General features: G+C 41.9%; 1 protein-coding gene across 3 annotated transcripts in view; it reads right to left on the bottom strand.

Annotated features, from left to right (window-relative positions):
- armc9 (armadillo repeat containing 9) overlaps positions 1 to 20,953 on the bottom strand; it is a 34,237-nt gene that overhangs the window by 7,442 nt on the left and 5,842 nt on the right. Inside the window, exons 8-24 of one of the 3 annotated variants that reach the window (XM_033622320.2) lie at positions 20,447 to 20,604; positions 20,015 to 20,113; positions 19,345 to 19,380; positions 16,229 to 16,263; positions 16,019 to 16,130; positions 15,567 to 15,659; positions 12,987 to 13,077; positions 12,251 to 12,374; positions 10,783 to 10,922; positions 9,107 to 9,183; positions 8,493 to 8,567; positions 8,061 to 8,151; positions 7,902 to 7,954; positions 6,941 to 7,039; positions 5,143 to 5,258; positions 4,159 to 4,328; positions 3,570 to 3,675 (exon numbers count right to left, since the gene is read on the bottom strand). In XM_033622320.2, coding sequence (XP_033478211.1) covers positions 3,570 to 3,675; positions 4,159 to 4,328; positions 5,143 to 5,258; positions 6,941 to 7,039; positions 7,902 to 7,954; positions 8,061 to 8,151; positions 8,493 to 8,567; positions 9,107 to 9,183; positions 10,783 to 10,922; positions 12,251 to 12,374; positions 12,987 to 13,077; positions 15,567 to 15,659; positions 16,019 to 16,130; positions 16,229 to 16,263; positions 19,345 to 19,380; positions 20,015 to 20,113; positions 20,447 to 20,604 — 1,675 coding nt within the window. Of the gene's footprint in view, positions 1 to 3,569; positions 3,676 to 4,158; positions 4,329 to 5,138; positions 5,259 to 6,940; positions 7,040 to 7,901; positions 7,955 to 8,060; positions 8,152 to 8,492; positions 8,568 to 9,106; positions 9,184 to 10,782; positions 10,923 to 12,250; positions 12,375 to 12,986; positions 13,078 to 15,566; positions 15,660 to 16,018; positions 16,131 to 16,228; positions 16,264 to 19,344; positions 19,381 to 20,014; positions 20,114 to 20,446; positions 20,605 to 20,953 lie in introns of those variants that run through there. The other 2 variants (XM_033622321.2, XM_033622322.2) reach the window with 2 other exon arrangements.

Here is a 20,953-nt window from a genome sequence, read left to right as displayed (position 1 = left end):
TTAAACTGGGTACGCTTGCTTACAATTAGAGGAACCATTCAAAGAGTTAATCCTTTTATCTGATGAGCTGCTCAGCAGCCGTGAGACACTACAGCCATGAACAGATCTCATTTCACGAAAGGTTTCATGGCACAGAAATTATAGCTTTCTTGAGTACAACATCAACCTTGCACAATCCTCCTGCCCTCGACACTTGATAGCATTACTCCACTTGTTTCAGTCGATAGCTTCCATATCTAGTGATGGCACGCCAGACTCTTTTATCAATACTTCCGAGATACCCAATGGGGATAGCTATCAGTAGGGTCATTCATACCGCACGACTTCATACATATATGTAAGTATTGCAACTCTATATTATGTTTTTTGTGACTTCTATTAATTTTTTAACTTAGAAATGGCAGGTTTTTATACTATAAACACATTCAGTATTATAAGAAAGGTGTTCAAGGGTGAGTGATCTAAACAGGCATGTTTCCAGATTCCAGTATTTCTTCCTCAGCAATTTACTTTGGTATTTATCGTGGTGAATATTCTGTTTCCATGACAGCTTTTGCCACCAAGCTTCAGTTTCTAGCCTTGGTGGGTGTTGGCACCCACCAGGGTTGTCCCTTGTCACCAATCCTGTTTGTGATATTCATGGACGGGATCTTGAGGTGCAGCCAGGGGGAGGAAGTAGTCTGGTTTGGGGACCTCAGAATTGCATCTCTGCTTTTTGCAGATGATGTGGTTCTGTTGGCTTCATCACACCGTGACCTCCAGCATGCACTGGGGTGGCTTGTAGCTGAGTGTTAAGTGGTTGGGATGAATCAGCACCTCCAAATTTGAGGCCACGGTTCTCTGACAGAAACTGGTGGATTGCCCCCTCTGGGTTAGGCGAGAGTTGCAGCCTAAAGCGAGGCAGTTCAAATATCTGGGAATCTTGTTAACTAGTGAGGGTAGAATGGAGCGTGAGATGGATCTTTTTGGTCTGGTTTGGTGTGGCGTCTGCAGTGATGTGGGCACTGCGCCAGACCATTGTGGTGAAGGGGGAGCTGAGCTGGAAAGCAAAGCTTTCGATTTACTGGTCCATCGATGTCCCAACCCTCACCTATGGTCATGGGCTCTGGGTAGTGACCGAAAGAATGAGATCACTGATACAAGTGGCCGAAATGAGTTTCCTCTGTGGGGTGGCTGGGCTCAGCCTTAGAGATAGGGTGAGGAGCTCGGACATCCAGAGGGAGCTTGGAGTAGAGCCGCTGCTCCTTCGTGTCAAAAGGGGTCAGCTGAGGTTGTTCGGGCATCTGATCAGGATGCCTCCTGGGTGCCTCCCGCTCAAGGTGTTTTGGGTACGTCCCACTGGTAGGAGGCCCCGGGGCAGACCCAGGACACACTGGAAGGATTACATATCTCATCTGGCCTGGGAACGCCTTGGGGTCCCCCAGGAGGAGCTGGAAAGCATTGCTGGAGAGAGGGAAGTCTGGGGTGCTTTGCTTGGCCTGCTGCCCCCACCACTCCGCCCCGGATAAGCGGATGAAAATGGATGGATGGATGGATGGATGGATGGCTTCAGTTTCTTTCATTCAAACTTTGAAATTTAGATAAAGCCAGAGCTTAGGTTTTGCCTGACTGGCTGCTGCAATAATCTCCTTTACTGACATACTGACATGCAAAACAAAACATGCAAATTCCCTGCATGTTTATACTTTCTGATCATCCAACACATGCTCTATTGTGACACTGGGATGTATTTACACACACATCATTACATCCTTTTATGCAGAGTACACAATATTTGGCAGCTACTTTGCATCTGCTGATTAAATGGTGAGCACTGGAATAAGACCCCATTGTGTTACTGAAACCACAAAGAAGGCAATATGTACTCATGTCCGTGTGAGTCTGAGAAACAGGATCACAATAAATAAATGACTCTTCTGCCTCCATTCACACAACGAAGGCTCAAACTCTGCTAATGTCCTTATCAGGCAGGAGCCAAATGACCTACATCCTGTGGAGCAATCCCATACCATAATAGATGGATGGATTTCAGTCCACTCATTCTTGTTTCTGCTCAGAGTCGTCACAGTGGCTCCAGCATCCCTGATATCATCTGGTATAAGCCTCTAAGAGGTTCGGCAAACTTGCGTGCTCAGCCCTGTGCAGCAGGGACCTGAAATTTGCATGTTGCAGAGATGACCACAAAGTTGCGTAAATACCCATGAAGTCAGTACCAGGGTGTCAGTATTTAGCTTTGATGTCAAATAACCAAGTAGGAAAAAGGAGGAATTCATTCATCTTAACGCAAAGGCACAAATATGCTTCTTCTCTTTTGGTATTTGCCAAACTGCTGTGTTGCTAAGATTCTTTTCACCGAAATATCAATGCCGTGTCCTGAATTCTCTTCTCAGTATAAAAGTCTTGCCTCCAAACTGGGGTGAAATAAGGTTACTGAAGTCGGTATTGTAGAAGTGTTTTACGTTTTTTGATGCGGGGGGGGGGGGATAACTGAAGCGGTTTCCTGGGACTCATTACTGCTGGCGGGATTCAGGAGTCAAGTTCCTCTGAGATTTAAAGCAGAGGAGAAGCAGGGGAGGTTTGATTGAATGGGCCTCTTTGTGGGAACTGCTCGTTTAAACGCATGTCACAGTCTCACAGACCAGCTTGGCAGTGCTGAGTCACTGATCGGTGTAGAACAACAGTCTTGCCAACCCTCTCCACAGACACACAAATATGCTGACACACATTGCAGGCTTTCGCAGGCACCTCAGCTGACTTACACTGTTTATTCGTCTTTGCATAATTCCCCAACAGTCTAACTCTGGCTCTCTTTAAGGCGGCTGCTACAAAACTAGTGACTAAATTCACATACAATCTTGTACTTCTTTTCAAGTTAGACACTTGTATTTTTTTTTTTTTTTTTTTTACATGTGTCTAACTTGCACATAACACACTCATCATTCTCTTTCTTATGTTGCACTCTTTATTTTTTAGCCATCTCTTCTGTTATTTTTATGAGTGAAAGAATGACATCCAGTCTGTAACCGAGAACAAAAATATGGTGCTGCATGGGACCAGCTTGGATTGATTTCACACAGGCCTCACTCTTTAGCCATCTATAAACTTCCCCACTCCCCTCTGTTGAGCACTGACCCGAAAATTTGCAGTTACAACAGGCCCCTTTCAGGAGGAGGCCGTATATATATGGCCGCTGTACCATAACTTATCATCCACCTTCTTTCAGCCACTGAACCAGCCTGCGGTCATGATAGGACTCTCCTTCTCAGAAGTGATGATGTCCCTCTTGCCACAGTATCCTCAATCCATTTGCAGTGCCTGTTGAATCATTGCTGCGGCTGGAGTGCTTCCATAAGTGTGTTTTATATCTCATGTTATGTGTCATTAGATAGCCAGGGCACAAAGTTTTAATTGATCTGAGTGCACGGCTTCTGATGCACATGGCAATAAAATTGAAATGTAGACATGAACATTATTCATTGTTTCAGCCATTAAACTGCAGTCTCATTATATGTGTGTGTGTGTGTGTGTGTGTGTGTGTGTGAGGAGTTAACATTTGTGAGTCACTTTACCTGGCAGGGTGTCCATTGTGTTCCTCCTGGGGACGTCCTTTTCTGGCTCGTCCTTCATATGGCCCGTCCAACTCTGACTCCTGGGACAACCGGCCGCACTCTGAGTCTGAGTGTGTGTGTTTGTGTGTGTGACAGAGAGGGGGGTAAATATTACAGCTTCATCACACTACTTTTGGAATTACACCAAACTATCTGGCTGTAATGTAACAGTGCTGTTATATATTCATGGTCACTGTGGGAACACATGGGCACAACCTGATGCCACGCTGACGTTAGTTTCATGGAAAGTCAAAGTAGGTCATAAGCCATTTGGTGCCCATTTTGCTGAGTCTTTATCCTTTATGATTTCGGAGGAAGTTGCAGGAGCTTCCTTGCCTGGTGGACACTGGGCAACACTTCAAATAAATCCACGTAAACCGAATAAAGAGCAGCAGGTGGAAGGGAAATTAAATTGTCCCACAAATATGCTTTTCAGCGCACAAAATGGGCATCAAGTGTAAGTAATCTAACTGCAAACGTTGGATTAACAGCCACAGCAAGTATCATGTAACTGTTTCAAAATTCTAAACGGTAAATGGCATCCACCCACCGATACTGTGACGTAGGGAGTCGGCAGTGCTGGGGCGACTGCCAGAGCGTGTGGGAGGTCGGGAGTTGTATCGAGAAGGAGGCAGGCTTCCTTCCTCGCTCTTCTGTCTGCTCAGAGGGTATTCCCCGTCCCTGCTGCCCTCACCCCCCTGACTGCCGGATCGATAATCCCTGCATGTGACACAAACAAACAGCTCAGGTTTGGCAAGAAATGAATCAGGATGGTTCTGTTTTTTTATTTTTTTTTTTACATACATATGTCTTAAAATCTTCATCCTATTGGTTCTACTGACCCTCATCAGTGCCACTTTTTCATAGTTGTACAACACTAACTTTATATTAAAGCCTGCTATGTAAATAAAGATCAGCATTAACATTGGTTCTTGTTAGTAAGGTATAAATCCACGGTATCAATTACTTGCTGTGAGATGATGCTCCCTTATCTCTGGGGCCAGGTCATGTGTAGCACACTGATCCCTCATAGCTTTCATATCTATTACTCTAAAACAACACTACTGTCTGGCGTACAGTTTTTACAGACAATGATCTGCCTTTCAGTGCAAAGCAGCTCCTGTTCCAGTCTCCTCCTGCTGACTCACTCCTGTACAGTACATGAACAATTCAGTCGGGCTTTGCTATGATTAATGGCAAAATGCGTTCAAATCCATTCTTGCTTTGACCTACTGCACTAGTTTTACCAGATGCAGGTGCTTCATAATCCACGTGGTTGAACAAAGAGGGCAGCACAAGCATTGTTAAAATGACCTACAGGTCAGACTGCCAGATTTGTAAACTGATCTTGTTTAAGAGAAAAGAGGGCAAACTTTATCTTGTGACTTTATCTACATGTAGTATTGTGTGGTATTTTACACATCATATGGAAAAGACTGTCACTCCGATACTCACAGACACAATGAGCATGCCAGCGTAAGTGTGAACTGCTGTTTGGACTGTCTGATACTGACTGTGTGTGTATTTAACTTACACAGCGGTGACATTACGATGAGAACTCGGGGTGACTGGCCGTTGTAGGGGTTCATCAACATTTGGTTGAGGCAGAGGGGTTGACTTCCTTTTCACTTTTGCCATGTTGGTCATAATCTACACAAACACACACATACACACGCACCACAATTTATATACATTTTATATATCTGTGTTTATTTGGGAATTTGCCATCTCTAAACAACAGAGTCATCCAGAACCAAAGTAAATACTGTCTGCCAGTGTAGAGAGCTTTTCCTGTGTCCATTGCCCCATGTACACATCCAATCACAAGATCATTGTCAAACTTGGATTTGCATGTGATGAGTGAATGAAGCTCAGTGTAAGTCGGGAAGACTTTCTTTATGCTACATTCATTCACATTCTCTCTCTATCCCACTCCCATCACTTTCTCCAATAAGTTGATTATGGGCCTTCCATCTCCTCGTTAGCCAATCCAACTTTGCCACAGTCTCCTTCAGCCACTCATGTTGCCGCTGCCAAACGTTAAATCTGTTCTCCTCTGGGCTCCTGTTAGCTGTCATTTTAGGCAGAATCATCACGCCCTCCTCCACCCCATTCACCTCCAGGCCATCAAAAGCCCTCTCCTCTTCACATCCAGATCCTCAGCTCCCTCTTCATCTCATCTCATCAACACCATGACCACCACCAGCATCTAGACTCCTCAGGAGGGGATCCCTAATCTACTCATCTTTACCACCCTCTTGGAATATATGACATCATGATGGGGTCTAATCGCCACAGACGTTTCACATTTCTCATACTTACGTGCACATGGAAACAAATAATATTTTCTTGCAGAACAAGTCTCTCTAGATTGAACTACAGTAACTAGAAAAAACAGAGTAACTGGTGTGACACAGAGATACTGAGAGACATTGGTGTTGGTGTATAACAAGGTCTGTTTATACCTTTTCTGATTTACATCTAAAGGAATTTTTCACTGACAAAACAACCACTTTTAAATCAATTACTCACCCCATGTTACTTTAAACGTGAGGAAAACTTTGATTTTCTCGCATATCTTTATGAGTGACAAATCCAAAAATGGTGAACGTTCTTGATGAACTGAAGTAGAAGTATATCAAAATATTGGCTTGCAAACTCTCAAACAACTTGTCCAGTATAATCCAAGTCTCATTTATCCAGTCGTATGCTCAGTACTTCTCAAACACAGGCATTTTCCCTAGAACCGTACACTGTAAAACACTTCTGCATACGAGTGTGGTGCATGGGCAAGTGTGTGCCCTGGAACTGGTCTAACAGATGTTCCAGGAGCGGTCAGTAACTAAATCAGTGTAAATGCAGCTTGATGATGACATCAGTCTTAAAGCTCTTCCAACTTAGGTGAATTGCAGTCTGTGTTTGTAGATATTACCATTTGAAACAAAGTATTGGAACAGCTTCCTTAAAGGTGAGGACCTTCTTGTGTCCATCCTCTAGCCATCTACCATTTAGTTTCACAATGACATGAAATCTTGCAATTCATATGGGGTTAGCATCTAATTTCTGATTTGCTTACACACACAACAATACAAACATTATGGGTTCCTCTTATCGTAGGTATTGTTTTCTCTAGCTGGAAATGTTTGGCACACAGAAGCACAAAGCCTCAATGATTGCTCATGAGCAGCTGGCTTGTCCGCAGACTGCCAGAAGAAGAAATGAGCAACCTTACCGTGAGCATTCTATGTGTCTGCTTAGCAAACAACAACATGATTATGTAACTTGTGAATAGTGGGGGGTGTAGTGAGTTTGTGTATGTGTTTTGCTCTTACACCCAGGTACTCCGTGGTGAGCAGACTCTCCCCAGACAGTTCCCTGGGCTGTGGTTGGAGAACTTCCTCTATATCAAGTTCTGTCTCCATTAAGTCTTCCTGTCAAATGACAATGAGAGCAAATCAGATCAAAATGGCATCATTTGTTGAGGACATAAGGTGTGTTTGAAAGGACTCTGAAACATAATGGTCACAAATGACGACCAAAGTATGCAGTGGCAGTGACTCAGATGTTTTTAACAGTCAGAATGCAGGCTGGTGGTGCCTTATTCACTTTGTTAAAAGACACTCTTCCGCAACAACATTGATGTGAGCCTAAAACTGGGTTAAACACTAATACAAAGCTTGGCACCGAGTCATACAGCACCAACAGGAGACCAGTGTAGTCTGGAACATATATCAGTTCACCCTTATAGGCATGGTAAATGGATAGCAGCTACAAAAACACCAGCTCTGAGATCAGAGGCAGCAGAATAAGAGCGCTCACACTCGAGGAACTCTAATGCACCCACGAGGGGAATTGGAGGGGCACACATGCTGTGGCCTACACATACATATACACACACATCTAGGTCTCCAGCCACTCCCACGTTGACTTACTACCACATACCTTATCTTGATAACCCACTTTCCCACAGAATCCAATCTGCCAAGACCATCACGACCCCCCCCGCGCCCCCCCCCCCCCCCCCACCCCACACACACACACACACACACACACACACACACACACACACACACACACACACAAACACCCAGGTGGTAGACATCCAATATCTGTGTCATGCTGAGATTGCTATCTACAGGTTTGGTCGTGCTTCCTCTCACAATCATTTTTAATCCAGGATCTCATTTTTGTTCTTTTGATCTGATTTTGTGATCATATTCCTACAGCTGTGTTAAATTAATGTGTAGATGGGTATATAATAACAATGTCTAATGGGCTCGGAGAAGGACTTACATCATTGTCATCCTCTTCTTCCTCGTCGTCTGACTCTGGCCCCTCATCATCAGCTGGGTGGAACACAGTCAGAGCATGAGGATTAAACAAGTCCAAAAAAAGACACAGCAGCAAGGGTCAGAATACATCCATTGTAACAGCAAATTTGACTTCACCAACCTGAGTTTAGCTGTTTAATGATGAACTCAATCTGTCTGTTGAGGTCTGGGTTCTCCTCTTTGCTGTAGCAGCGGAGAATCTCCTCTACACTCTGCACACACGTGAGGGAAACATGTCACCATGGTGTACGCTCATAACCTTACAGCTATATTACACAATAATTAGCTAGGGTCAAAACTGCTTATCGTATTATATTGTAATTGTGTTAATTATTATCCTTAATGTTTGAGGCATCTGCTTTTCTCCTGCACAAACACAACGCACCAGCTCACCACTGTCTAGGTCCAGTGACTGTGTCATATGACTGTGAACACCTGCTGTTTCCCTTCCAAACACTGGCCGCGTGGTGACATAAAGAGACAAATGCGGAGCAAAAACACACAAACTACGTCTGTTTCCTCTGAGCAGGTGAAGACATTTCTGCTATCTCACCATCTCTTTGGCTTCCTGTCTCACAGAGGGAATACACAGGATACTGTACAGGGCTCCATTCACATATGGTCGAATCTGAAAGAGCAAAGTCGCACACACACACACACACACACACACACACACACACACACACACACACACCCTCTAACTTTATGGTCTCATGCCAAAACTAGTAACAGCTTGTATATATGTGCAGCAGTGTGGAAACTTGGATACAGAGAGGGAAGAATTCTTATACAGCGGTGGTTCCAAATACAAATATATTTTTATAGACATACAATATTTCACAGCAGGTAATAAGATATGAATCCTGGCAGTGGTGAGATTATAACAGCTCCAGTTAATGGTCCTCAAAGTTGTTGACAACCATTTATAAAACTGAAAGGAGCTATTGTGATGTATGTTTTATAGACCTACTTAAAGTCACTGCTCATTTCTATTAAAACACCCAAACATTCCTGAAGGCATCATAAACTTGGTATTTTCTGAATGCATACGTAAGTCCCTATATCGCATGCAGTTGTTAATATGTTATATATAGTGCATCCATGTTTTCCAGCCTCTATGAATGTGTGTAACATCTGGGTGCGAGTGTTGACGGATCTGTGCATCACCTCGTGGTTCTCGTGTCCAAGGAGGTCAGTTAGAACCTTTAGCACATGCTTGGCGTTCTCTGCACACTTCCTTTTTCCTGTGCAAAGACAGCCATCCAACATACACACACACAAACACACAACATACACACGAATCAATTTAACAAGCCAAAACTCTTTAATTTCCTACAATGTGGCTTTCATGTTCGTTTTAAGATAGGATGACTTTTTGCGCAGATTAGTAATTAATGATTCCATAGAGCCCGATCATTCTTACTTCTGCCATGTTGATCATGTATTCGGCTCAGTGTCTGAGCGGAGGTTGGGCATTGCGCTCCGTGATGAGGGCAACCTGTCGCTATTGGTCTGGACAGCGTTATCAGCAGTGCTAAAAGTGTTGACAAAAGCAACAGTGCCGACAAAGCTAAAGGTGTGCTTTTACCGTACCGCTCTCCTGAGTACGCCCAGCCCGGGTAGTGTGCAGTGCAGAGTGGCGGTGATTAGCTAGCCAGTAGGGATGTGAATAATAGTAGTCTAGAAGGTTGTATATTGTACATTCAGCATTGTGAGATAGGGCATTTGGCCTTAGCAGAAGTCTAACATCTACAAGTGCCCTTGTAGTTCAAATTTGCTTTGTATTTTACCTTTCTGTGTGTAAGGTGATAAAAACATTGATAAAGCAAATACAGTGCGTCATTTTACTGTGGCATTCTATAAAAAGCAGGCCCCCGGTGCAATTGAGATGAAAATACAAGAAATACTGAGAAACAAGGTGAGTATCTTTTTTTCAAGGTTTTTGTAGATTAAAGTGAAGTGACATGAACAAAGATACACTGGAGATATGATGTAGGAAGAAGCAGCTGTAAAAGCTAAAACATTGTTTTAAATGCAACCCCAAAACGGCTGTTACTCTGCCCATAATTACATCATCCAACAGGAACAAAGTTAGACAGAGGGTCTAAGTGTGCTTTCACACCTGCCCTGTTTGGTTCAGTTCAGTTGAACTCAAGTTTGTTTGCCCCCTAAGTGCAGTTCGTTTGGGCAGGTGTGAACGCAGCAATTGTGCTTGGGTGCGCACTAAAAAAACAGACCGAGACCTTCTTGAAGAGGTGGTCTCCTTCTGGCTACAAATGAACTCTGGTGCGGTTCATTTGTGGTGAGAACGTGTTACGACCTTGATCCGAACCAACTGCAGTCACATGACACATTGTTTGGGTGAAACATGAGCATGTTACAGTCCTGGAGGACAGTACCTCCTCCTGTACTGCCTTAATATGCACATTCAGCACATCCAATGCACCAAAGCAGTGTTTTCTAGTTGAAGCCGCACCTCTCTTTCAAACTGTATGGTTTGACTAAAATGATCAGTGCAAGCAATATAGTCCACGATGACCAGCGCTAAAATAGCATCACAGTGCCAGCTAGATATACAAAGTGCTATACTGTAAGGGAACTACCATTGTGGGTTGTGGGCTTAAATGTGGGTGCTTCATTATCAAACTAGATACACAAACCCCCTTCAATGCATTAGGCTTGGTCTTTAATGGTTTTGTCTAAAAATTATATATGATGACATGATCTGATCAAATGTATAAGCAATGTGTCCTGTGAGAAAAATATCAGCTAAATCTCAAAAGGGTTGGGGTATTCTACAATTGTTCAACCGTGTCTCTGTTCTGTAAGTGCTTCGCCTTTACCTTTCGTTCTCAGACACAGGTTCATGAGCAGAGCAGCAGAGTACTCCAGGGTGTAGTCACTCAGGCAGTCTGAGTCCTGCAGCTCATCCACCAACCAGCCAATCAGATCGTCTGCTATCATGGCAGTCTGCTGGCTCCTCCTACCAAGACATGAAGATAAATGACGGATTAGAAGCAACCTGAATGGAAATATTTGTGTTGCTCAACAGGACAGGACCAGGCAAACATAGTGAAAACATTAATGCTTCACACACATCTTCCCCCCAGCAGCACAGAAGATCTATACAATCAGCGCAGTTTCCGGGTGGACACCCAAGATTACTGACATCAATTCACTGTCTGATCCAATGTCTCCCCTTCTGTTCCTGAGATTTGACATTGAGTCATGGACAGAAAAGTGTTTTTACAGGACATTATGATGTCACAGTGAAGCTGACCTTTGACCTTCTGAAAATAAAATAGCATATCTTCATCATTTTATCATATAAGACATTTGTGTGAAATTTTGTCATAATAAGCATATAAATTCTTAAGTGTGAGGTCACAGTGACCTTGACCATTGACCATCAAATCCTGATCAGTTCAGAGTCAAAGTGGATATTTGAGCCAGATTTGAAGTAATATTCTCAAGTTGTTCTTGTGTTATCACGTACACAAGAATGAGACGGATGCAAGGTCTGAGTGACTTTGACCTTTTACCTTCAAATTCGAAGCACTCCATCCTTAACTCAAAGTGAATGTTTATGGCAAATTTAAAGAAATTCCCTTAAGGTGTTCTTGAGATACCAAATTCACGAGAATGCAACAGACAGTCACAGTGACCTTAACCTTTGACCACCAAATTCTATTTAGTTCATCCTTGACTCAAAGTGAATGTTTGTGCCAAATTTGAAGATATTCCCTCAAGGTGTTCTTGAGATACTACGTTCACAAGAATGTGACGGATGCAAGGTCATGGTGATCTTGACCTTTGGCCAGCAAATTCTAATCCAAAGTGAATGTTTGTGCCAAATTTGAAAAAAAATAAAATAAAATAAAAAAATCCCTCAAGTTTTTTTGTTTTTTTTTTGAGATATCGTGTTCATGAAAATGAGACAAACAAGGTCACAGTGACCTTGACCTTTGACCTAGAGCCAACAAAAAATATCAATGCATTGCTGAGTCCAAGTGGACGTCTGTACCAAATTGGAAGAAGTTCCCTCAAGGCATTCTTCAGAAATTGCACTCACGAGAAAGGGACAGATTTATATATTGGTGGATGGACAACCCAAAAACATAATGCCTCCAGCCACGGCTATCACCGGCATGGAGACGTAAAAAATAATATTAAAAACAAAAACCGATGACTTATTGTTCACTACAAAAGTAGTGTAGTGAATCTGGTTCACTGATTCTGAGTAAAAAAAAAAAAAAATTTATTTTTTAAAAGGCAAGGGTATATAAAAACACTTGTCATTTTAAAATTTACCTGAGGCTGAGTTTCTGTAGGGCTACTAGCACATTCTCTCTGGTCAGGGAGTCTTTTTCCTCCGTCCTGAGTGCCTCTGTCAGAAGTTTCAGTAGAATGGGGATATGGGAGAGGTATACCCGACCTGAAAGTATTAACACAAAATGAAATTGGGATTAAAAGGTATGGAAGAGGCCTTTTTTACATCTGGCATTTTAAAGTCTCACTGGACATTGCCATCCTAAATAGAAATACACCTGACTGATTTAAGTTACAAGTAGATGCTTCAACAATGAAAAGGAATTCATTTCACAATGAATTTTAGGTGCAACTGTGAACACTAATGAAGACAACACAACAGAATTATCTCCTAAACAAAAGCAAAGCTAAGTGGAATCACCAATGATACATAAACCTGATGCAAACATAGTTCTACACCTCAACCCTTAAGGTTTTTACGTTTTTGACAATGAATGTTAACTAACTGATCTCTTAAAAAATAATCTTCCAACCACTTCCTACATAATATAAAGTCATTTATGTCAGCTCAAATTACATTTATCTTTACAACATAGTCTGTTTATGAAATGTTCTTCAAAGTTGCTGGCACGCTACTGCTCAGATCATTAGTGGTTTTAAACCTGAATGGAAAGTTATGGTAAAAGCAACTGATGTCTTCCGTGAATCTCTGTCTCCAAATGCATCCAGTCAGGCAATGACTCATGCTACAAAGTAATAATGATGCTTGAGCACTTACCCTCTGCAAGGGAGGCGAATGCATTGATGAGACGAGCCATGTATTGACGGACAATCTCGTTCTTCGATCTCATTAAATGGAGCACCGTTTTCTGTGGAAACACACAACAGTGTCGATGCTTTTTATACAGCAGATAAAGACAATGTGTTTCCACTGCATTACATTAGTATTTTATGACCATCCAGCTGTATCCTCATTGTGGCTTTGCAAGCAATTTGCCATTTAATGCAGGAATAAAAACACATTATATGAAACTTTGAACTGAGCCTCATACATTTAGATTTTACTTCCAGCTGAAAAGGTGTGGTATCACATAACATGATGCAGTTTGTACTTAGTGTGGAAACTTCCAAGTCTAAATTTCAGAACAGATGGTGAGCTTGAAATCAGGCACTGTTTCATTTGCATTATCTCAACACAATCATGGCTTAATTGGAAGTGTGTTTAGCTTGCTGCATAGCTGTGCACATACAAGCCTTGTGGAGGCAGAAAAGGCAGCATGATCTTAATTTATCAGTACAAATTTTTGCACAAACAACAGGTGAATGTGTAAAAACCAGAATATCCTGAAGTAAAGTTATGATGGCGATAAAGACGAGATGATCCGCACAACTTTAATTTTTTAATTTTTAATTTAAGGAACTTTAGGTATATTCGAAACCAGCTCCCCTTAGATGCAGCAAAAATATACATGCATTCAATGTTTTTTTTCACATATTTCATACTGCATTACAAACCTTTCACAAGCTGGAAAAACAACACTTGCCCCACTACAAACACTCAAGGCAATGGACAAAAAACATTATGCAATCTCCACTGTAACGTCATTCAAAGGCATCATCTATTGACTTTTGTCAGCTTTGTGTGCCTTGCTGATGCTTGTCTAGTGTACAAAGTGATTAATGATCTGGCTGCTCCTCCGTTAAAAGAGTTCATACAACTGCACTCAGACAATGGGAGGACATCTAGGACGACCAACAGAGATGATAGATACTACTGAGTGTGGTAGATCAGTCTTCTCTGTTAGAGCTACAAACTACTGGAACTCAGCACCAAGTGAAATAAGACAGTGCAGCAGCTTTGCTGATTTTAAATTTCGGATGAAATCATGGCTAAAATCAACTCAATCACGTACCCGTCACACATGAACTCAAACATTACGTAATCTTGTTCCATCTTAATGTTGTAGTTGTATTGTTGTCTCGCTATTATTATTGCTGTGTCATTAATATGTTCTATTTTGTAACTGTGTTTTTCATATAATAGTGTCTTCTAGCAGCAAAATTATTCTGTTTCCTGCCCAGGGACTACAGATGAAAATTAGCTTAAAACTAACTCTGCAGCGAAATAGCTGTGCACTGTCCTTGTTAAATAAATAAAATTAAAAAAATAAAAATAAATGCATGGACCTTTATGGAACTGACCTGATCAATCCGAACAGGGCATGATATCAGCGTTGTTAAAACAGCAGCTGAGCCACAAGCTGAACAGAGCACCGGGAAAACTTAACATCTGTTCCTTGTGGTGCCATTTTGACACCCTTCCGCTATTATTGTGGCCCTTACAGTAAATGACTGTAGTGTTAGTCAGGGGTGGCTTTGAGCACTGTGTTAGGGACATAAAAGAAGAGCTCAGGTGTGAGGTGAGGATCATTTATTCCTCTGTAAAGGGATTCTCTTAAACATGGCACCCTACGGCTAAAGGCTTGGTGAAGGGAGCGTGAAAAGAACAGAAAACAAAACAAAAAAACAATAAAGCGTGTGAGAAAGGCGTATGGCTTCTGAAAGCCTTTTCAAAGGGTGAAATTTGGAATACAATCTGTGTTTCCTGCTCTGGCCTTTTGTTAAATATAAAAAGGGTGAATTGCTAAAGAGAATGCTCCTTGATCTGAGGCTGGGAACATGTCATAGGAAATCTACAGTCACTATAACGTAATTAAAATGACATACGTCGATAATATTGTGGGAAATCAGGGTGTCAAATATGATCAGTTGTCAAGACAATGATTGAGAGACATAGGCTATATATGACTTAACTAGCATTTATGTCCTATCCATCCTGGGGTCATCATGATTGAAGAATGTGCCGATAGCAAATAGATTGTAAGCACCCATATTTTCTGCTAACAATCATTTAAGGGTTTTATTAAGGGACTTTTGTAAAATAATATAAAAAAGCGTGTCCTTGCCATTTACAGGGGATAGCCTATCATTTATAAAGATTAATATACCAGAAGCATATGGTTGACATCTGAAATACCACATAGAGTTTGTCTAAAGTTTATGCTCTTCACCCATTTCGCAGCACTGAGTCAAAAGCAGGTGAGAAACAAACCCATGTGCATCCAGCAAAGGTGCCTATTCACCAACTCAGGCCTGCCTGAAATTAGAGCCCATGGGGATTAATTAGGCAGTGAGGCCAATGGACAATAAGTTATTTTTCACTTTGTCTCTGATGGTCACATTAACTATAGACTGGGAAAAACAAAATCACAGTCATTTCGGTTCCCATCAGTGGTAAAAAATCTGCCGTGGTAATTGCTGTAGAGTGTTAAAACACGCTGTAGTCCTATGGTCCCACCTGTTTTGTGCTGTAGCGCTCCAGCAGATCGTTACTGATAAAGGCCTGAAGCACTGTGTCTCTTTGTTCTCCGGGGAGAGAGCGAGTCAGTCTCTAAAACAAACGGGAGAAACAGACCCACCGATGAAGACTCTGAGGAGTAGGCATGAAAAGTGAATATGAACAGTTCACAAACTGCAGCACTTATGAGCTGCTTCAAAGTACAACCTCCTGCTTTTTCTTCTCTCCACACATACTAATGCAGCTGCTCAGTAGAATACTATAGATGTACTGGGCTGGTATAGCTTTGTGTGAACAGCATATACTGAATGCTAAGACAGCAAACTTTTACTGGGTTAACAAAGAATAAAACATGGAATAGTATAAGTTAAACTTGCAACAGTGTCTTAAAAACAGCACAACAACACTTACAACAATGTGAATATACTGTAAATAAGAATATGAAAACTCACCCAGCGCAGTGCCTGAAGCAGCAGGGACCTGAGTCTGTCTGGGCCTTCAACCAGGTCTTTCTTCAGCTTTTCATAGTCCAGTGAGGGCAGCATTGGCACCTCTTTAGATCTCCTGGAGATGAATATAAAGACATGTCAACCATGTTTTATCATGGCGCTTATCACTGTACAGATTAGCAAAAAAAAAAAGTCTTCATATCTGAGACTTACTGTGGTGCAATGGATGCTCGGAGCATCGATGAGGCCTGTAAGAGAGAGCAGAATTGAGAAAAGAAGACAAAGAGAAGCAGAGTATATTTCAGAATTAGACTATCTCAGATTAAAACTATTACATTTTTAATTCAAAGTGCAGAAAACATAACCCATGCTACTGTTCATCTGTTTAATCATCCGTACTATCTGCCGGTGCTACTTACCCAGTGTTCTCCATCTACAACAATCAGTCAGTCAGTAGTGTATTTTGGACATGCATACATCATGCTTGTGGTGCATGCTAAATCCCCGCACATACATGTACTGTTTGGCACCATTGCCCATGCAGTCAGTGACAATTACGCTAAGATAATTCAGCAATTACAAAGAACAAGAGAGGGCAGGTTAGTGTGAAACAGCCACCCCTTCATTTGTCATACCTCTGTGTCCTTGCACTAAAGGTCTGAGAAAAAGAAGTGGAGACTACTGAACAGAGTGATATATCACTGTGGTGGTGGTGTGGGTGTGTGGAGGAAGGGTGAGCGATTTAATTATTAGTGTTTTTTTACTATTGTGAGGGGATTTTGAGCCCTGAAATCTAATCTAAAGCCTGGGTGGTTAGGCCTATAGTGGGGGCAGTGTAAGGTCAGGGGAGTGATCCGTGTCGTCTGGGGTATCAGGTGGCCTAGCTACATTTTTGCTTTGGTGAGCGGCAGGTAATACGGAAGTAGAGCTGAACAGCGATACCTGGATTCCTTCCCAAATTCCTTCCTCTCTAAACATTTCAGTTGCTGAGAAGAATGCTGAAGGGCAAGGGGGGACACGTTTCCAGGAGACATTTGACACTGGGGTGTCTGGACCCCCAGGGGCCTGATAAAGGCCCTTTCTACACATATACAGACATTTTTTGTCAACAGATATTTTCTTCTACATTTTGGCTTCTTGTCGACATGCAAAGTGAGTTTTAGATCATTAAACCAGAGATTTTTTAAAACACCTTCTAAGGTGAAATTTTTTGAAAACTCAACTGTTTACTGTGTATTCGTGTTTGGGAAACAATAACATCATCCCCTCAAGTCGTGCGTGCCCACTGTTTCTTTGTGTATCGAACATGTGCCAAAAACAATAACAGCAATGGTAGACTATTTTTATTTATATTTTGCTAGCACTGCTTGATCTAGTTACTACAACTCCAATCCCAAAAAATCTGGACGCTGGGTAAAATGTAAATAAAAACGGGATGCAATGATTTGCGAATATTTTTTGATCTCAGACTAAACAGGGATCATCCACACTGTTACCAGCATAAAAAGCTAGCATCTGTTATGGGATGGGGGTGTGTTAGTGCCCATGACATGGGTAACTTGTACATCTGTGAAGGCACCATGAATGCTGGAAAAGTACATACAGGTTTTGGAGCAACATATGCTGCCATCCAGATGATGTCTTTTTCAGGGCTGTCCCTATGTATTCCAGCAAGACAATGCCAAGTCACCTTCTGCATGTGTTACAGCAGCGTGGCTTCATAGTGAAGGAGTGCAGGTACTAAACTGGCCAGATCTCGGATCTTTGAGAGAGCTCTTTCATCCTTATATCAATTGAAATCAACAATGATTGGAGCTCCAGTTTTAAAAAAGGTAACATCAGCCTGTACACATAACCACCTTTGTGTGATTGGACAGCTAACGTTGATGAGCATTTAGAGTCGACTGCGTTGTAGTATGGACAGACATATTTTGTAAAATGAAGGTCATATGGATAGAATGTTTTTCAAAAAACAAAAGGGGAAAATATCAGTTTTAAAAATCCGTATACATGTAGGGTAGACAGGGCCTAAGAGATGCCTATACATGTATAACAATTATTCTCCATTACTGTCTCAACAGGAAAGCCACACAGCTTTGCTGAATTTAAAAATAGTGGTGTCAAACACAATGCTTTAAGAAGCAGGAGCAAAAACAACAAGGCACCTCTACATTTTAATAAAACGTAGCTCTTAAGGCCACATGTATTCTCAGATTTCAGCTGGTTGACTACACAAAGCGAAGCTTGACCCCAATTCCTTGACAATGCACAGTTTACATAAGAGGTGCTCTTACTCTCTTCACCTATTTAGCGTGTCTTCTCACTATTTACTCTTTTATGACCGTGGGGACAGCTGAAGGCCATTTATTGTGGATGCTATTGTCTAAGTAGACGGCTCTGCTCCCTGATCTTATCCTGTTTTCTTTCCCTGCGGTGAAATAAACCACAGAGGAGTAGCAAAAAAAATCTGCCATCTCAATATTGTGAAGGTATAAAAAGTCTGATAACTATGGTCAGTTATGGTGTTAGGTTGCAATAAACAGAACAGTTTGCTTGTTCATATGACATGAAATATCTCAGGAAATTGACATTCAGAATCCATCAAATATTGGTTGATTTATTTTCCAATTTCTAGCCTCACCCAACAGTTAAGGCTTAACCTGATGTTCCAAGTGCATAATCCAGATCAGCATTATTGTTGAATGTTTTATCATGTGTTCAGCTTGAGTGTTTGCCATTGAGGTTGTTAAGAACCACCACAATTACATAAAGCGTTCCAGTTGCCTCTATTCAAACAGCTGTAAATTGATCTACCCTGTTTGACAGCCTGAGCTTGAGAGAAGTGCTTTCACATCAAAGAGCCTTGTGTTGGATATTCATTTCCTGTCACTGTGTCTGTCAAAAAAAATTCAAAACTACACTGTCAAAAACAATGGTAAGGGGAGAAAACTGGAACTGACAGCATTTACCTTTCAAAAAAAGAAGAGGAGAGAAGGAACAATGACTTCGGCCTTTGAGAACAAATGATTTTAATGAAGAGGTACGCCCTGAGAGAGACCCTCTTGTTTGGCTTAACAAGCGGCCTGGCAAAAGAGGTCATTCTTACAACAAACGAGGCCAAATTTACCTTTAAACTAGGTCAATCTAGTGGAAACCAGGGGAATATAGACTGAGGCAGGCAGGCCTAAAAATGTACATCTGTAGTAGAGGAAAAGGAGGCAGACAACAGGAAAAGGAAAGGAAGAGGAGATGCGGCGAGGCACAAGCAAGATGAGAAGCGGGGACCTGAGCAATGACAGGAAGTAAAGATGAAAACAAATGAAACTTACATAGCCATCATCATAGGGACTCATAGAGTAATATCCCTTTGCGGACAAGAGCATCACACACGGCAAAAACACAAACACACAGAAAGAGGTTGTTCAGTTCAACACAGAAAGAAAAAAGATTTCACAAACTAGAGGTCAACACCACAATGAGAGCCAGTGACAGTAAGCGTGGTCGTTGAGTTTTCAGAGTGGGCAATTTTTTGATTATCTGTGAACAGCTAACAAGATCATCTACTTGCTGTTTAATTTGGAATTTTCTACTATAACACCTTCTGTGACTAATGTTTGAACTTGTTCCTGCATTCAGAGCTGTGGCATGCATATTTAACTTTTCAACAAGCCTTCCAAGTGTGTGTGGTTATTAATAAAACACCAGGATCACGTCGCCTGTTTCCAGGATACAAACTGCAGGGTTACTACATGGCTTAAAGTTGGCTACACTCTGTACAGGATGCAGGAGATGGGGGCAGATAAACTCTCATTTTAAAAACAACTTTTTAATATCCTTTTCAAACACAATGTCCACTTTACCACTATCTATGATGTTAGGCCCTGTGAGGACTTTACTCCGCTTGTACCGAAATCATCTTGCCTTGAGGCCTTGTGTTTTGTAATTCTTCTGCCAGTGAGGTGGGAAGGAGGTAGAGGAGGAGTGTGTGTTCTCACTCACAGTTCCAGGTCTGGTGAAGTCAGTGCTCTGCACCACGCTCTGCCTCATCTGGCTGCTGAACAGGCGAACGCACACACTCTGCAGGTACTCAGGGGAGATCTGCAAAAACACAGCCGGCCCCTTGAGCTTTAAGATTCTGTATGTGGGTATAGGAAGGGCAGGGCTGACATTTTTTTCTCCCTGTTTCTCCAGTAGTGAAGATCATATGTGTGCATTTAAAATACTGAGGTCTGCTTAAACTTTGCAAAAAAAAATTGTCATTGTAAGTGTTTCAATTACACCATTCTTGTGTGTCTGTGCAGTGTTTGTGTTTACACCACTATTAGCTCATTTGTGTCGGTGTGTGTGTCTCGTTTGGTGTGTCTACTGTGTGCCTGTAGCCTGTGTGTTACAATGTGTGTGTCTGTTCACCCCACAGCCAAGCTGACCTACCATTTTTCCGCTGACTGTGGCCTCCAATGAGTCGACCAGCTCAGCAGTGATTCCAATCAGGTTGTGGTAGTCAGCTTGCATCTTGTTGAACTTACGCACGTAGCTAGTGATGCGCCGCTCCGATTCAGCCAGTTGGAGCTGTAGCTGCTGCATGGCCTCTGAAGAGTCACACACACACACGAAGGTTGAAAAATAGAAACACAGAAAAGCAACATTCATATCAGACGTGACATTCTCTGTGTAACAAAATATTAAATATTTCACTTGAAAATTTAAATGACAAAGTGAATGAATGGATGTTTGTCATCTTTTTAAACAGAGCAGTACAGGAATGAGTCCTAAAACCCAGAAATGAGTTAACATTTTTGCACTCCAGGTGTCCTTGTCTCATAGTCAGTGGGTTTTTTGGATGGGTTTTTGATTCGATGTCTGAAATAAGGTCTGTGTTTTGTTCTACGTCATAAAACAAATCAGTAAATACCCCACTCATAAACTTTGAAGCCTTTA

This window comes from Epinephelus lanceolatus, chromosome 6 (genome assembly GCF_041903045.1).
Source record: "Epinephelus lanceolatus isolate andai-2023 chromosome 6, ASM4190304v1, whole genome shotgun sequence".
In the NCBI taxonomy this organism is placed as follows: domain Eukaryota; kingdom Metazoa; phylum Chordata; class Actinopteri; order Perciformes; family Serranidae; genus Epinephelus; species Epinephelus lanceolatus.
The sequence above is the reverse complement of the archived record's forward strand: the minus strand, read 5'-3'. Positions and strand labels throughout refer to the sequence as shown.